Raw genomic sequence first — 18,872 nt, 5'->3', positions numbered from 1 at the left:
AAAACCTGGTCTCAAATGGGGTTAAATGTTCACAATATGTGTGATATATCTAGACACCACAGGAGTGGGCTATACACACAGCATGATCAATACATTGGAGATGTCATCAGGGACCCAGGTACTTAAATTTTCTCCTCAGGCCAGTTCTCCTTGTGGCCATAGATCTCCTTGCACTGTAGCCCAACTGCTCAGTGGCCTTTGGGCTTCTTCAGCCTGAAATATTCTTTGTGATATTCCATCTCATTTAATAAGCCCTTATATTATTTACTGTGTAGTATTGTTGTAAGCACTTTATAGATATTAACTGATTTAATTTTTATATAACCTTATATGATCAGTATATTATTATTCCCACTTTAAGATGAGAAATTGAGTTTCAGAGAGATTAAATAATGTTTCCTTATTCACAAGCAGCAGGAGAGACCAACAGAGAAAACTCTCCTTTAAACCTAGAAGGTACAGTAGTCCCTCCTCATCAGAGGAGATTATGTTCCGAGACTCCAGTAGATGGCTGAAAGCTTGGATAGTACCGAACCCTATATATACTGTTTTTCCTGTATATACATACTTATGATAAAGTTTAACTTATAAATTAGGCCCAGTAAGCAACTAATAATAACTAATAGTAAAATAAAATAATTATAACAGTATATTCTAATAAAAGTTATGTGAATGTGGCCTCACTCAAAATACCTTATTGTACTGTACTTACCCTTCTTTTTCTTGTAATGATGTAAGATGGTACAGTGCGTACGTGATAGGATCAAGTGAGGTGAATGACGTAGGTATTGTGTAGGCTACTGTAAGTGTTACTTGAACTCAAGTACTGAAATACCATCACAGTCGATCTGATAACCCAGAAGGCTACTAAGTGACTAATGGGTGGGGAGTGTATACAGTGTGTATACAAGGGACAAAGCGGTGATTCACAGATAAGCCAGACTGAGTGAGATTTCATCATGTTATTCATAACAGCATGCCATTTAAAACTTATGAATTGTTTATTTCTGGAACTTTCCATTTATTTTCAGACTGAAAGCATGGAAAGCAAAACCACATATAAGGAGGGGACTGCTCTTAAGTCCTTCCTTACACTGAGTGAGCCAGTCTTCTCAGGCCCCTTAGTGAACTGGTGAACATTGCCAGGGGAATGGTGTGTGCTGACAGTCTGTAGAGGAACCAGGATTCCTGCTTCTCCCCTCTTCGCTATAGCCAGACAGTGATCAGAGGCCCATCAGTTACATGCCTGGGAAGGAAGAGCAGACATCTGCACAAATCGTGGTTCTGTTAGGAAGGAGAGATAGGAGAAAGCGGTCACGACAAGTCTGTTGACTACCCATGCATAAATGAATTGTGGTTATTCCATAAATAATTTTGTGTTTTAAAAGACTTAACTGTGAACATTTTCCTGGTTTTTAAATATTCTTCAAAAGGAATATTAATGGTTATGTGATATTCCGTCTTATTTAACAAGCCCTTATATTATTTACTGTGTAGTATTGTAAGCACTTTATAGATATTTACTGATTTAATCTTTATGTAACCCTATATGATCAGTATATTATTATTCCCACTTTAAGATGAGAGGTTGAGGTTCAGAGAGATTAAATAATGTGCCCATGATCACGGAGTTAGTATGTACAGAGCTGGGATTCAGGCCCAGGCAGTACTCCTAACCACTAGCCTGTGCTATATTAAAGAATGGGATGGTTTAGTCAACCCTTCTCTTTCTTGTGGATGTTTAGGTAGAAATAGGAAATAGGGAAAATAGGGCCACTTTTTCCACAGTGCAAATAATGCTGCAATGTGTATTTCAGTACATAAGTGTTTCTTTGGGGTTGCTGGGTGAACATGTGACTATTGTGTTAAAGCTCTTGCTATGTAGTGCTCAGTGTTTCCTACAAGAACAGAGAAGGCTGCAGTTGACTGGCATGGGCTTGTTGCTAGAAATGAGGCTGTGATGTTCTTCCACTTGTTCTTTACCATATATATAGAGGAGCAAGCAGCGTGATGTTGTAGAATAACACTCTGCAGCCTTCAGAAGAATGATTTGTAGGTATTTCCCCCATCTCCTGGTAACCATACTACATTGGACACATCAACCTTCTGGGCTCCAAACACTGGAACATTTCTTTCCTGCTTATTTCCCAGGGCTGTGAGATTGGTTGAAATTCTGGTGGTGAAAACTTTTGGTAGGCTTTAAAGGGTCAAACAAATGGAAGATACTCTTATGTGCATTTAGTTGACGATACATTGTGTAATACCTTCACTAATTTGGAATAGAGGAGGAAAGAAAAGTTTTTATTACATAATTTTTGTTTGAAATTGTTTTACTTTAGATGTTACCTTTTTAATGTATTAGCTTGTTTTTAATGCCTGCATTCATTAATTGATGAATGGGATTGTAGAGATTTCACTTACTGGGTTTTAACTTCAATTATCAATAAATTTCCATAGTAGCATTGTCTTTTTAAAACTTGAAGTTTTTGTGCGTTTCTTTTTTGTTTTTTGGCATTTGATCATTCATATGCTGTCATTTATGGCTGTATTTTCTTCTTGGATGTTTGGATGCAGGTTTCAGGGTTTGGGTCCAACTGTAATTGTCTGTCCAACGACAGTGATGCATCAGTGGGTGAAGGAATTTCACACGTGGTGGCCTCCATTCAGAGTGGCAGTTCTACACGAAACCGGCTCCTCTACCCACAAAAAGGTAACATTATAGCACTTCAGTATATTTTTGTTTGTTTTGTCCTGAAACCTTCCATTTTACATACTTGTTTTTTCTTTGATTCATTTGTTTCTCAAATGTGTGTTTTTATGTTTCTTTTCATGCATTTAAACTTGTTACAGGTTTAATTTGGAGTTCTGTATTTGATAGTCACTAGTGGTGTTGAGACATGTTGTCCAGGGAAACAACTGGGCACAGGCAGTGTGCACAGCCTGAGAGCACAAGTGGGACCATAAGTCAGGGACCTATGGGACAATTAACTGGCTGGATTGAGGGGCATTAACAGCTTTAAACAGTTTTAGGAAGGTAGGTATAAAATGTCATAACAACTGGTAAATGCATTTGTTGATATGCTTTTAAAACATGTTTTTAATGAACAAAGGAACAACCTGCCACTTTGAGAATTTAAAGGTTTCCATTGTTGCTTTTTAGTTGTCTTTTGTTTTTTGAATCCTTGATCATTATATAAGCATTATCACTATGTTTTGATAGTTTTATTTCCCCACTTATTCATAGTTTTAGCCATATTATCTAAAAGGAGGTTTATCTGTGCTCCTGTGGGTGGCATAGGTAAGTTGTATTATGCTTTTTTTATTTTCATCTGTCTCATGATCTGTAAGCTCTGTATAGTAGGGACTGTGTCTTCCTCATGTTTGTATCCCAAGTACCCTCTACGTGTTTGCTGAGTAAATAATAATTACATTTTCACTGTTGGTTTGCAGGTTGTTTTATTGACAGGAAGTGGCAATTTACGATAGACTTTCTTTCCTGAGCCTTGGGAGCTTTGAGTGAGCGCTCGTGCACCCTGTGAAAGAGCTAGTGAAGGTTGGCCTTGCTGAGTTAGACACGTGAGCCACTAAGCTCCAGTGTTTCTGTGATTTTGCCAATACCCCTTCTTTCCAAATGGCCATCTTGTTTGTTATTATGAGTAAGCAGAACTTTTGACAGAAGTGAATCAGGAATATCTATAGTTTGGTAACTCAAGTTTGGTGGGATGGAATCTTGTACTAGTTGTTGTTAAAACCACCTGACTTTGCCTTGAATTTTAAGTGATAAATGGAAAACAAACTGAGTTAAAATATAATGCTGTGATTAAAAAAGTGATTTTTTTAGAAGCATGGTAATAACAGTTTATATTGTTTTTTAGTCAAAATAAATTGTGACCATCCTGTTATCAGCTTTGTAAACATTTTTATTCCTTTTTTTTCACTTCCATTGTCTATTGACATCTCTTCGCGTTTTGTATTACAAAATTCTGTAGGAGGATATTTTCGTTGATGTTTGTCTTTAAAAGGCAAATTTTTCATATGCTCATTTTTATCCTTTTATTTCCTTTGGGCTATTGAAGTATATATATTTTTCACCTTCACCTGGATCATGGCTCACCTGCATTTTCTCTGTAATTATAACCTGAAGAACTACCTTCATGTAAATAAAATGCATTGACTCATACTGGAAATAGAATTGACATTGGTCAGTGTTTCTTGGAAAGGTTAGCTTCCTCGTTCAGAGGACAAAACTTTACAGAGTAGGTATTTCACTTCTGTTTACAATGATGCCACCTTCTGAGGTTGTTTTGCACACACAGACACATGCATACATATGATTTTTAAATTTTTTCAGTGCTTTACAGTCCACCAAGGACTTGAAGTTTGTTGCTTAGCTTTTGAGCAAAAGCAGTAGACTTGTGCTTTTCCTGACCCTTAACTCTTTCTACTGTTCCTTTTTTGTTGTAAAATATCTCAGACCTCTGAAGATGTAAGTTGTCAAACAAAAGATCAAAATGATGTTCTCTTGCATCTTTCAAACCATACCTCTTGATTTAGATATACAGTTTATTATTTGTTATTAATGCTAATATTTTATTATTTGTGATGATGACACATCAAATGTGTTAATTCCCTGCAGAGACCTTATTAGTAACACTTCCAAGGTCAGAACTCCTGCTTCTGGATTCAAGCACCCTCTGCTCTGTCCCTTTGTACTTATATATACAGATCTTTGCCACCCCATGCACACCTGTTAGCTTACAAGTGTGTTAAATTGCAATAGCATTTATGTTTCTTAATCATATTTCAGATATTCCGTCAATGCTGGTCTGATCTATAACCTAGTATCTATTGTCTGACCTTCTTTCCTTCCTATTGACTGAGATTCCTTCACTCCATGTGGAGCTTTCTGTGCCCACTGGCTATCCTATCTAAATGTAATAGTGGTGCTCTGGCATATGAACATTCAGTGCTGGGGAAATAGGGGAGAGGAGAGAAATTCTCCTTAAAAATACTTCAAAGAGTAACAATGCCAGAATTGTTCTGTTTATCATCCAAATAGATTATTTCCTAACGGTTTTTATAGTCAGTATGACATAAAATTTTGAAATGTTTGCACTTAGAGGACACATTAAATAATCAAACAGTTTCTGAATGGAGCACATCTATCCTTTTTCTTCCCTAAGTAGCCTTTTACAGTAGCTTCCCATATCTCTCACTGTTTTATCTTATATTATCTTTGTTAATATTCTCTTTGACAGAATAATTGAGAATTATCAAATAAACACCCAGCAACCATGCAAAAAAAATGCGGCTAATATTTTCAACCAAACGAGCCAATAAAGACATTTTAGTCCCTTGAATCTCCTTCAATGGTCAGTTGAAATCTTATTTAACAGGAGTCAGAGATTTTCCCTTCTCATTATGTTTATGATCCCTTTTTTCTAACGTGGAGAAACTTAATGTGTTAGTCAGTTAGTATTTATTTTTTGAATAACTGTAAACACAATATTCCAGGTTTTTGATACTGTTAGAGCTCCCCAAAATGGATGTGTTGTTTTTAACAACCCTGAAAAACTAACCATTTTTTAAAAGATTTTATTTATTTTTTAGAAAGGGGAAAAGAGGGAGAAAGAGAGGGAGGGAAACATCAATGTGTGGTTGCCTCTCAACTGCCCCCAAATGGGGACCAGGCCCTGCAACCCAGGCATGTGCCCCAGACTGGGAATTGTACCGTTGACCCTTTGGTTCACAGGCCATAATTCAATCCACTGAGCCACACTAGCCAGGGCAAAAAAGCTAACCATTTTTATGGGGAAAGAAAATATTGGGTTGGCCAAAAAGTTTGTTTGTTTTTCTCTAAGGGCTTTAATAGTACTTAGTTGTCTTTACCTTCATTTGAAACAATTTTGTTAGATTGTATTGTGACAGCTATCATATCAGCATGCATTTAAAAAAAACACCTTACATCAAAATTGGTGAATTTTTGTGTAGCCATTTTAATATTGAAGATGGAAGAAATATGCAACATTTTCAGCATATTATGCTTTACTATTTCAAGAAAGATAAAAATAACTGAATGTAAGAAAATATTTGTGCAGTGCATGAAGAAGGTGTTGTGACTGATTGTACATGTCAAAACTGGTTTGCGAAGTTTCATGCTGGAGATTTCTCACTGGATGATGCTCCACAGTTGGGTAGATCGGTTGAAGTTGATAGCAGTCAAATCAAGACACTAATTGAGAACAATCAATGTTATACCATGTGGGAGGTAGCTGACATACTCAAAATATCCAAATTAATAAAGTTATTAGTGAAAAAGAAAAATGCATCTTTTATTTTATGGAAAAACCATACAGACTTTTTGGCCAACCCAATGTATGAAAAGATAATAAAAGAGGACATTTTTGTGATACTAATGCAATAACTTACAGTAGGTATTGGTATCTTTAATATTCTGTTGCAAAGTTTATTTAATTATTAAGGACCCCTTTTTCCAATTTGTTGGAAGATGTGTAATGAGAAATTTCTTGCTTATATTCTGCAACAGTTGTCACTTTATGTCTCTCCCACCTTCTTATTCTGTGTAAGATACAGTAATTCTATAGAATATTTTAGATAATTCAGATCAATTCATGGCATTTATTTTGATCAATTCCTGGCACTTAGAGGCTTAAGAATGAGAAATACAACAATGGCATAAAGGGCTTAAAGCATAGATTTTGTAATTACCAGGGTTTGAATCTTGGATCTGTCATTTTATAATGTTGTTTGTGATCTTGGGCAAGTCACTCAGCTTCTGTGAGACCAGTTTGATCTCCTGTAAAATGGGATTTTTTAGTAATTTTGTGAGGATTTGTTGGGTTATACTATGTGTTCATAAAAAGCTTACATTTACTATACAAAGTGTGTCCAGAAAAAGTCCAGTCATTGTTAATATAACAAGAACAGTTAGGGTAACATTGATGTAACCTGGCAGCCAAGGAGAGTGGACTGGAGTGCGCATGTGTGAACAATGATGACTTCACTGTACTAGTCGGGGGCGGGGGGGGGGGGGGGGGTAGATGCCATTGAGTGAGCATGTGCACTGTGTGGCCTTAACATTCAAAATGACTGAGTGAGTAGAGCAACGAATCTGCATCACATTTTGCGTTAAGCTTGAATATTCCTCCATGGAAACTATTCAGATGATTCAGAAGGCCAGAGCTATGGGCAGCCGGTGATTGGCAGCTTCATCACAACAACATGACTGCTCATGCATCACATCTCATGCAGAGCTTTTTGGCAAAACATCAAATCACCCAGGTGACTCAGCCCCCCTACAGCCCAGATTTGGTGCCCTGTGCCTTCTGGATTTTCCCAAAACTAAAATCACCTTTGAAAGGGAAGAGATTTCAGACCGTTGATAAGATATAGGAAAATACGATGGGGCAGCTGATGGTGATTGGGAGAACTGTGTGAGGTGCCTACCTTGAAGGGGACTGAGGTGTCATTGTCCTATGTACAGTGTTTCTTGTATCTTGTATCTTCAATAAATGTCTCAATTTTTCATATTACATGGCTGGATACCTTCTGGACAGACCTTATATATTAGAAACAAAGACTATTATAGACCTCCTTATCTCAGTGTTTGGGACAAAAAAGATGCTCTGGCATTTCTTATTGATTCCCTATAAATACATCAAAAATGTTCATGCTTATTTATGGATGGACCTTTTCCCCTTGCGTCCAGACACATTTCACTCCAAATAGAAACAATGAAATAGAATATTAAAATTTTGGTGGGGAGTGGGGGCAACTACAAGGTGTGATTAAGGAAAAGACCACACAAAAACATGGACATTTGATGAACCTATTTCGGCATGTTCTTTAAAAGGGCCTGTTTTCTAAAACAATGGAGTAAAAAGACTTGGCTTTTTAAAAAGCTGGGAATAAAAACATAAAGAAAAGAGCCACAGTCCCTCAATTATTCTAAATATTTCAGACCCATTCTGAGTACACATTATTACGCAAAGTGATGTAATTTCTATTAACTTTAGAGATGGTATATTCACCTGGTATAAGAAATGATAGATGTTATGCTTGTTCTGTGAGGTATATTGTAAAATTATGTTGCTGGAGTCCCTTTTTCTTCATTGTCAGCACAAATCCTTGTTTATTAAAGATTTAGCTTGAAGGAAATTTTAATTAATTACAGGTGCAGTAAGTCCTGCCTGGGAAGCTGCCATGCTGCGTTTACCGTGAATGGCCTTCATGTGCCGGTGCTCCACTCGCTCTCCCACTGCCTGACAGTGTGATTTATGGCTGTTGTTTTCTACCAGTCCACTGTTTGCCCTCTAGGAGCGATTGGTCTCCTGAGCCTCTGTAATAACAGTAGTACTTTCACAGACATCTTTTAATGACAACAGCTCTGCATTCAGTAAGTCTGGCTAATTGCAGACATACCCTATTAATTGCAAAAACTAGGAGAGAGGTTACATATTTTACAAGCTTTTAATTTGAAACCGCCCGAGATAATTTGTCTTAAGTATTTGGATAGAGACGTCCATAATATTCAACAATTCACCATTATTGAAACTCCTGTCTAAGCAGTTACAGAATTCTGTGATTGAATCAGGACACAACAGTCTTAGATGTGTTTTTACCCAGTGGCTATTTAGTAAGTGGAGGTTATCTTTTCAATGGGGACATTTTCAAAATATTATTTTTATAAAAGTGTTTTCTTAATTCTTATTTATTATTACACCTCTATAAGCTAACATTACAGAATTTTAAAAATAAACTTCAATCCTTAAACATACAAAAGAAGCTGAACATGGTTCCAGTGATATATATTCGAGAGGCCTGGCATCTCATTTGTTTAATTTGGAGAAGCGATGTCCAGAATCCGGCTCACGGCGGTGATCCTTGGAGGCCAATCAAATGACCATGGTGATTCTGTGCATCCAGCAGTTAGGAGCTTCAGGGTCCACATTTGTAGAGTTTGGCTATGACCCAGTGGTAATTTTAACTTTTGTGTTTCAGACTCGAAGCAGTTGTAGTTGTTTTCATCTCCCTTTTCTCTGTGTATACACACAGTTCTGTGCCTGGAGTTAAATGGGTCATGGAACACTCTGGGTTTCAGTTTGCTGTCATCTCTGTCATGACTTCTAGCAGATGGTGCGCTTCTGGAGGGAAGAATGGGGGCAGAGTCATGATATTTGCCCGCACAGATTCTCCATGGAAAAATTAGATGTGGAGGGACTATTGAAATCATCACTGGCTTCTAAAGGTCCTGGGACTGGTGGGATGTGGTGGTGCCTGCTGCTTTGACAGCAGCTGTGGCAGGGCAGGTGGCAGGGCAGGTGGCAGTGTGGTCAGGGGGAGGTCAATGAAGGCAAATCCTGGGAGAACTGGTATGTATGTTTGTAAGGCTGTGAGCCCTCAGGTATTTACTGCTGTATTCATCATTAGGTAGAAAGTCAGGAAAGTCATTAAAGGCGTGGCCTTTAATGTAGTATTGTGCAGGCACTGAAAATTGTGAATAGGAAGATGGGAAAATAATAGTCATCATAATAGTAGCTCTCACCTCTTGAACCTTCAGTAGGAGCCAGGTGTTATACTTATTCTCTAAAGCAGATGTTATTGACTCTGACATGTTAAGTGTATTATGACATATAAGAAGATAATTTCTTCATCTTCATTTTTATCTATCAAAATTTTCTTGGCCCATTTAATACCCTTTTGTACTTTATTTAATTAAAAATATTCTAATCCTAGTTTATTAAGATCATTTTTGAAGATGTTAAACTTTATAAAGTTTTTATGATTGTGATTATATGTATTAGATTTCCTGGTATTCTTATATTCCTGCAATAGACTTACTAGGTTAATATATTATTAAATTTTATTTATAAAGTAATGGATTTCTAATGTGTTGAGTCTATCAGTTTTGAAAACACCTTTTACTAGCTTAACATGAATGATTTGGAGTGTGTTTACTTTTTCTGTATTTTGGACCAGATTAAATAACAGAATCAATTCCTGCTTCATTCATGAAACCCTTGGTATGGTAGACTTTGGTGGGAAGACCATAACATCTTTTTCAAGTTCTTCAGTATTGGTCTGATTGGTGTGTTTCATTTTTCTTGGATTCATTTTGGTGATTTGTTAACAGTCATCTTCTGTCAGATGTTCAGATTATGTTGGAATTAGGTCACACGGTATTGGTTAACATTTTGTAATCTCTGCACCTGTGGAGACAGTTCTCATGCGAAGTCTCTGTGTTCTTTGGCATGACTTTTTAGAGATTTGTCTGTTATGTTTGCTCTTTTTAAAGAATTGTTTAGTTTTTTTACTTTATCATTTCTACCATTTTGTTTCTTTAAGATTCACTAATTTTTGTTTTTGTCTTATTAATCTTCTCATTTTCCTTTTTTAGCAGATTGCATTGACTAATGAGTTTGATTTCAGCCTTTCTGAATATTATAAAGAATGAGTATTTCTTAAGTGGTCTGAAGCACTGCTGATAGCTAGTAAAAGGAGCTCACTAATTACGATAACTCAGATCCTTTGTATCTTAATTTTTTTGTATTTCATTTTATTTAATTTTTTAAATTATATTTTATTGTTTATGCCATAACAGTTGTCCCAGTTTTTCCCTCGTTGTCCTGCTCCCCACAGTACCCCCAACACCCTCAGGCAATCCCTACACTGTTGTCTATGTCCATGGGTCATGCATATGTGTTCTTTGACCATTCTATTTCCTGTGCTGTTTACACCCCCATGGTGATTCTGTAACTACCAATTGATACTTTTTAATTCTTTCACCTTTTTCACTCATCCTTTTAACCCCCCTCCCATCTGACAACCATCAAAACCTTCTCTGTATTTATTTCTGTTTCTGTTTCTTTATTTTTAAGATTCAGTTAAAGATAGATAAGTGTGTATTGCTCATATTTTTTATTTTCATCTTCTTAAAGAAGACCCTTGAATATTTAATATAATGCTGGTTTGGTGGTGATACAGTCCTTGACCTTCTTCTTGTCTGGGAAGCTCTTTATCTGTCCTTCAATTCTAAATGATTGCTTTGTTGGGTAGAGCAGTCTTGGTTGTAGATCCTTGCTTTTTCATCACTTTGAATATTTCTTGCCAACCCCTTCTAGCCTGCAAAGTTTCTGTTGAGAAATCAACTGACAGTCTGTGGGAGGTCCCTTGTAGGAAATTCACTGCTTTTCTCTTGCTGCTTTTATGATTCTTTCTTTGTCTTTAACGTTTGGCATTTTAATTATGGTGTGCCTTAGGGTGGGCCTCTTTGGGTTCATCTTGTTTGGGACTGTCTGCATGTCCTGGCCTTGAATGTCTATTTCCTTCACCAAGTTAGGGAAGTTTTTTGTTGTTATATTTTCAAATAGGTTTCCAATTTCTAGCTCGCTCTCTCCTTCTGGCAGCACTATGATGTGAATGTTGTTACACTTGAAGTCCCAGAGCCTCCTTACACTATCCTCATTTCTTTTTTTTTTTAATTAAACTTTTTTTATTGTTGTTCAATTCCAGTTGTCTGCATTTTCTACCCATCCCACCCCTATTCTCATTTCTTTTGGATTCTATTTTCTTCTTGCTGTTCTGATTGCGTGTTTTTTGTTCTCTTATGTTCCATATCACTGATTTGATTCTTGGCTTTATCCACTGTACTTTTGATTCCCTCCCTGTAAATTGTTCTTTGTTTTAATTAGTGTATCCTTCATTTCTGACTGGATCTTTTTTATGCTATTGAGGTCCTCATTAAGTTCCTTGAGTATATTTATATCTAGTGTTTTGAACTCTGCATCTGGTAGCTTGCTTGTCTCCATTTTGTTTAGTTCTTTTTCTGGAGTTTTGTTCGGTTCTTTCATTTGGGCCATGTTTCTTTGTCTCCTCATTTTGGGAGCCTTTGTTTGTTTCTGCATATTAGGTAGAGCTGCTATGTCTCCCAGGCTTAGTAGTGTGGCCTAATGTAGTAAGGGTCCTGTAGGGTCCAGTGACACAGCCTCCCATGTAACCCAAGCTGTGTACTCGAGGTACACCCACTGTGGAGGCTGTGTACACCCTCCTTTTGTAGTTGAGGCTTGATTGCTGTTGGCACATCCAAGGTCAGCCACCACCTGTGTTCTGTCCTGGGTCACACAGTGTAAGTCATCTGTGGACATCTACTTGTGCTGGGCTTGGAGGTTCCCAAGAGAGGCCAAGCTGTGTAGCAAGGCCAGCTGCTTCTAGTGCCAGACCTGGGCTAACTTAGCAAGAGGTACAGGGTTTGCTAAAACCAGGTGCTGCTTTTTTGAGAGGATTTAGGAAAATCTAAAGCATGAGCCAAGACAAGCCGTTCATATGGAAAAGCCACTGTAAAAAGTTTGGGTGGGCCTGAGAGTTGGGTAGGGCAGGGCCTCAGGGAATTTCTAGGATGGGGTAAACAGTCTGAGCCAGGTTGATGCAGTCTCAGATACCGTGCCTGAGTGCTGACTCTGTGGCTGTGTTGGGGGAGGGCTCAGAAAGGAACAGTGGCCTCTGCCGGCACTTCTGTGTGAGAGGAAGCTGTGTTCCAGCTCTTGCCCTAATGCCAGACAATTCAGTTCCTTCCCATATGTCTCTGAGGCCTTTCAGTCTGCTGTCTCAGTGCTGGAGCTCAGAGGTAGTGAGTCTGAGAAAGTCTGTGCTCAGGCCCTTTAAGAGGGCACTGTCTGGGATTCCAGCAGTTTCTGTCTTCCAAAGCTTCAATCTCCACTGGTTTTTACAGCCAGAAGTTATAGGGACTTACCTTCCTGGCACTCGAACCCTGGGCCGAGGGGCCTGGTGTGGGGCTGGGACCCTTTGATCCTGAGATAGCCTTGCTGATTTTTATCCACCATGTGTAGGTATGGTACCAGCCTGTTCTACATCTCTGCCCCTTTTACCATTCTCAATGTGATTTCTTCTTTAATTTCATAGGTGTAGGATTTCCAGCCAGCTCGATTTGTGATGGTTCTGAATGATGGTGGTTCTCTAGTTTAGGTTGTAATTTTGATATGGTTTTGCAAGGAGGCAATCCCTATTTACTTACATATGCTGCCATCTTGACTGGAAGTTGTATCTTAATTTTTTAATTTTTGTTTTCTTTAATGTGTTCTGTCTTCTGATCTATGAAACTCTGAAAGGCTGTGGGTAAGGTCCCTGCAGTTCTAAGGTCTTTGCTTTCAGGCTTTGTTGTAATGCTTTTTTGGTAGGTAAAGGCTAGTGGCTCTTCTTTCTTTAGGTTGTCTCCTTTAAATTATAAAATATCCCTCTTCTTTCTATTCATTTTTTTTGTCTGATATCTATATTTCTTACCCTTCCCTCTTTTTGTTTGCATTTCCTTGATGTATCTTTGATAATTCCCATAATTTCAACTTACGATGCCAGTCTAGTTTGGGTCTCTTTTAAACACAAGACTAGGTTTTTGCTGTACTTACCCAGTGAGAAGTCTGGCTGCTAATAACCTGCTGTCACATGGAGACCCTGGCATGTTCAGTCTTTTTTTCCCTATAGTGGTTTGCTAGTTTTATAATCTATTTCTTGTGTTCTATTTATGTCATAAGGTAGCAACTGTTAATCAGTAAGTGGGCATAAAAGCTTTACAAATATATTTTAACCTATTTTTCTCTTGCAATTGAGAATTAAACAGTATCTATAACTTATGCCTCATTCTACCTTGGACAGGGTGGGATTTTTAGTACATTTTCATTTTCTCCTCACTCTAGGTTTTCTTAAACTGGAATTATAATAAACTTAAAAATATATCCAATTTTAGATCATTTTTAACAGTTTCATTAATATTTAAAAGTATTTTAATGTTAATTATTGTTTTAATAATTTTAAGAACTGTTACATATATTACATGTTAATTTCCCTTAATTTTTTTGCTTTTGTAGTAAATTAAGAGGCAGTGTTGCCTAATATTTAGTTAATACTAACTAGAGTTTGTTGCCTTTCTCTACTTCAATCCTGTCTCCACCACTTGTCAGTTCTGTGACCTGATATATTATTTACTATCTCTAAGCCACAGTTTCCTCATCTGTAAAATGGGTGTTAAAAAGGACCTCTGTCCTCTTTCAGAGTTGCCCTCACACTATGTGCTGAGCTTTCCAGTCTGGATGTTCTGTTGTCTACAGGCAGCCCTGTGCTGGCTAGGTGTAGCGACCTATACCTATCCCATCCTTGCTGCTTTATTTTCTGACCTGACCTGTCTGAAGGTAGAGTTTGTTTTCCTCTCGAGCATGGATACTAGTTTGGATCAATGCAGAATTCCAGACTCACTGCTTTCCCCTAGAATTATGGAAAAGATTTTCCTTTTGTTTTCTGAAATTTTTAATATTTCAGAAAATGTGTTCAACACAGGTAGAGTCTTTCCTCTGAAGGGAATCTTTTCTGTTTTGATGAGAAGCTACGGTATTTTCTCTTGTTTTTCTTTATTTTTGGAATTCAAACATTTAATAAATACATGCCTAGATCTATGTCTTTTTTCAATGTTTCTGCCTGGTATTCTAGTATTTTTTGCTCTATAGACCCAGTGTCTCTTCAGAATTTTTTCTACCATTTTTTAAATGATTTATTTTATATCCTTTCTACTCTGTCCTCCTGGAATTCATGTTACCAGTCATTAGAGTGCTTGGATTTGTTTTTCTTGTCTCCTTGGCTTTTCTCTTATTTTCTTGCTTATGTTTTAAAATAATCACTTTTTATCTACCTTGTTTTATGTTTAACAAAGATTGACACAAAGTATGTTTTGGAAAAATAAAAATTGAGTGTATATTATAACTTTTGGGGGTCTTCTTTTGAGCTACCCCCCAATAGTGGATATGTAGTATTTACTTCTTACAGATGAATGAAACATGCAGTAACCTTCCATTGCTGATAATGTACAATTACAATTGTATGTATTGTGTTTGTATACATAGTTAAAAAGTGCTTTAGATTGCATCATGATTGGAAGATTGTCATTTAAGAGCCATGATTATTTAATTTAACTTATTTAAGCCTGGCTTTATCATTTCATCATCATTTTAGGAGAAACTAATTCAAGATATTGTTCATTGTCACGGAATTTTAATCACTTCTTACTCCTACATCCGACTGATGCAAGATGATATCAGTAGGCATGACTGGCACTACGTGATCTTGGATGAAGGACACAAAATTCGAAATCCAAATGCTGCTATCACTCTTGCTTGCAAACAGGTATGAACTCTTATAACACGGGAGATTTCCAGGTGGATAGTAGTATTTAATTGAGAGTAAATTCCCTGATTTTAGTAACACACTTACTTAATCTTTCCTTGTGCCTTTGCATGAGGAATTTGAAATATACGTTTTGCCTTAATGCACAAAATACTTTATTCTTGCTCTTAATTATGTTTTTAAAAAAATTCTAATTGTTCATATTACTTAATGTCTCTTGTAGGGTACAGTTACTAGAATGTAACCAAAACCAACTCAGGTCCATAGTATTCAGCATGAACAATAAGAAAAAATTCTTCCCATATGTAATTGAAGAATTAAAATCATATAGAATGTCTTCTGTGTTTTGGAGAAGACCAAAATGATATGTAATGTGTTAAATAACAAGATTGGGTGGGGGTGTTTGGGGTAGGGTTGGTGATTATCTGTTAAAAGGTGAATTTAATAAAAAATATTTTCTTTCCCAAAATAGTTCCGTACTCCTCATCGCATCATCTTGTCTGGCTCACCAATGCAAAATAACCTCCGTGAGCTGTGGTCACTCTTTGACTTTATCTTCCCAGGAAAGTTAGGCACATTACCTGTATTTATGGAACAATTCTCGGTCCCCATCACCATGGGGGGATATTCAAATGCCTCCCCAGTACAGGTAACACTTTTAGTATTTTAATGTTATACTTTGTAGCCAAGTCGTTCATAATATAAGGGAAATGGCCAAGCTTATAAATTGGTATCTGATAAAATTACAAAATTATTTTTGCTTGATAGCTCATTTTTCCAGATGAATTTTTAAAAATCATGTAAAATACTCCAGAGCAGTCAGAAATTATGAAACAGGAGTGAATCAGTTCTGGACAACATACAATTTAGTGCAAATTGAGATAATATGTCTTATAAAGTAGTATAAAGTTGTAGAAAAGGGGAAACCAGCGAGAATTGTTCAAGGAAGACTTAATGAGTGAGACAGGTTCCCCTTACCTTGATTCTGGGAAAACACACTCAGAAGAACAAGGGCAATAGGTTAAGGCAACAGCCACATTATATCACCATAGGCAGTGAAGAGACACACTTGATTGGACTGGAGATGCTGTGGGGAAGTAGCAGGAAAGCTGTGGATTCTGGAAATGGGAGCCTTGAAAAGGAGGCAGAGGTTCTCAGGCAGGAACAGCCACTGAGGTTGTCTGAGCAGGACACTGGAAAGGGCAGTTCCTCAGAGGGTTAGTCAGGCTGCAAGTAGTTTTGGAAGGGGGGCTGGCATTGAGGGATCTGCAGGAATCATTGAGGTGAAGTGATGAGGACCTGGACCTGGACCTGGGTGGTGGTCCTGAGAAAGAAGGTGGAGACCAAGGGCCCCAGTGGCAGGTTTTTAGGCAGAAAAAATAAGACATGGAGGCTGATAAGATAAAGGAAAAGGCATAGGTGGTAGTAAGCTTGCTGCAGCTGACCCCTGAGATTTTAGGCCTGGGTGACTGGTAGAATGGAGTTGTCACAGACAGGAACACCAGGACATGAAGCTGACCTAAGGGCAAGCTTCCTCTTGGTGAGAGCCAGGGTTTCTGTGCAGCTCTAAGGTGGGGCCTGCACTGGCCAGATCATGACTGAGCCACAGAGAAAGCCTTTCACCAAAGGAAACATTCACATGTTTTGACATACTTAATTAGAAAAAGAATTTTAGATCTTTAAAATTAGAGGATTGTCAACAACAGTCTTAATACTTTTACATTTGAATGATTTTTAATTAACTTTTAAAGAAAGGGCTCTCTTTCTCCAGTGAATCCCTATTATTCTTCATTTATGGTGTTCTTTCTGAAACTTTATTTTGAAATAATTTCAAGTTTAACAGAAAGTTGCAAGAATCATAAAAACTTCTATGTACTCTTCACCCACATTCACCAGTTGTTAGCATTTTGCTCATATTTTGCTACATTTGCTTGATCTTTCCTTCCCTCCCTCTCCCCACCTCTCTATACATGCACACAAATTTATGAGGGTTTTTTCTGAATCATCTGAGAGCAAGTTATAGAAGATGGCCCTTTCCTCCAAATCCTTCAGTGTGTATTTCTTCTTTTTTTTTTTTTACAGAGATTTTTTTTTACTTCTTTTTTTAAATATATTTATTGATTATGCTATTACAGTTGTCCCATTTCCCCCCCCAACTCCACTCCATCCTGCCCACCCCCTCCCTCCCTCATTCCCCCCTATAGTTCATGTCCATGGGTCATACTTATAAGTTCTTTGGCTTCTACATTTCCTACACTATTCTTACCCTCCCCCTATCTATTTTCCACCTATCATCTATGCTACTTATTCTCTGTACCTTTCCCCCCCTCTCCCTCTCCCACTCCCCTATTGACACCCCTCCATCTCTATGGTTCTGTTCCTGTTCTAGTTGTTTGCCTAGTTTGCTCTTGTTTTTGTTTTAGGTATGGTCGTTTGCTGTCATTTTTACTGTTCCTATTTTTGAACTTCTTTTTCTTAGGTAAGTCCCTTTAACATTTCATATAATAAGGGCTTGGTGATGATGAACTTCTTTAACTTGACCTTATCTGAGAAGCGCTTTATCTTCCCTTCCAATCTAAATGATAGCTTTGCTGGATACAGTAATCTTGGATGTAGGTCCTTGCGTTTAATCTTGGGTAATGTAATTATGATGTGCCTTGGTGTGTTCCTCCTTGGGTCCAGCTTCTTTGGGACTCTCTGAGCTTCCTGGACTTCCCAGAAGTCTATTTCCTTTGCCATATTAGGGAAGTTCTCCTTCATTATTTGTTCAAATAAGTTTTCAATTTTTTGTTCTTCCTCTTCTCCTTCTGGCACCCCTATAATTCGGATGTTGGAACGTTTCGAGATGTCCTGGAGGTTCCTATGCCTCTCCTCATTTTTCCAAGTTCCTGTTTCTTCATTCTTTTCTGGTTGGATGTTTGTTTCTTCCTTCTGGTCCACACCGTTGATCTGAATCCCAGTTTCCTTCGCATCACTATTGGTTCCCTGTACATTTTCCTTTGTTTCTATTTGCATAGGCTTCATTTTTTCATCTACTTTTCGAACAGATTCAACCAATTCTGTGAGCATATTGATAACCAGTGCTTTGAACTGTGCATCCGATAGGTTGGCTATCTCTTCCTCGCTTAGTTGTATTTTTTCTGGAGCTTTGAAGTGTTCTGTCATTTGGGCCTTTTTTTTTTTTTTTTTTTTTTTTTTTTGGTCTTGGCGCTTCTGTTACTTTAAAGGGCGGAGCCTTAGGTGTTCACCGGGGCGGGGTAACGCTGGTCGCTGTGCTGTGATGCTGTATGTGGGGGAGGGGCCGAGAGGGAGCAATGGCGCCCGCCTCACTCTCCTCCAGATTTCAGTCTTTCACTCCGATACCCACAATCAAACTGGGCCCCTCTGGTGCTGGTTCCCCAGTGGGTGGGCCTGTGCACACTCTAGGCCCCTGTGGGTCTCTCCAGCGACCTCTCCCGTGAGGCTGGGAGTCTCTCCTGCTGCTGCCCCAACCCCCACGGGTGCTTTTAATCAGAGGTTTGAGGCTTTATTTCCCAGAGCTGGAGCCCTGGGTTGCGCAGTCTGCTTCACTCCCCGCCATTCGTCCTGGTTTATCTGTGTGTGAATGTGGGGCCCCGGGGTGCTACCCGCTGCTCTGCCTGCCCCGCTCTCCGCCACTCTGAGTCCGG

At 38.1% G+C, this 18,872-nt stretch overlaps 1 protein-coding gene across 7 annotated transcripts in view; it reads left to right on the top strand.

Annotated features, from left to right (window-relative positions):
- Nucleotides 1-18,872, top strand: part of ERCC6 (ERCC excision repair 6, chromatin remodeling factor) — a 111,167-nt gene that overhangs the window by 44,133 nt on the left and 48,162 nt on the right. For all 7 annotated transcript variants that reach the window (XR_008426581.2, XM_053922052.2, XM_053922051.2 and 4 more), the window contains 3 exons: nucleotides 2,575-2,710; nucleotides 15,034-15,204; nucleotides 15,677-15,853. Coding sequence is in view for 6 of the 7 variants with exons in the window: in XM_053922052.2 (XP_053778027.1) it covers nucleotides 2,575-2,710; nucleotides 15,034-15,204; nucleotides 15,677-15,853 (484 nt within the window). In the remaining variant the exon portion in view is untranslated. The remainder of the gene's footprint in view (nucleotides 1-2,574; nucleotides 2,711-15,033; nucleotides 15,205-15,676; nucleotides 15,854-18,872) is intronic.

Source organism: Desmodus rotundus, chromosome 4 (assembly GCF_022682495.2).
Source record: "Desmodus rotundus isolate HL8 chromosome 4, HLdesRot8A.1, whole genome shotgun sequence".
Lineage (NCBI taxonomy): Eukaryota > Metazoa > Chordata > Mammalia > Chiroptera > Phyllostomidae > Desmodus > Desmodus rotundus.
This window is presented reverse-complemented; position numbering and strand designations above follow the sequence as displayed.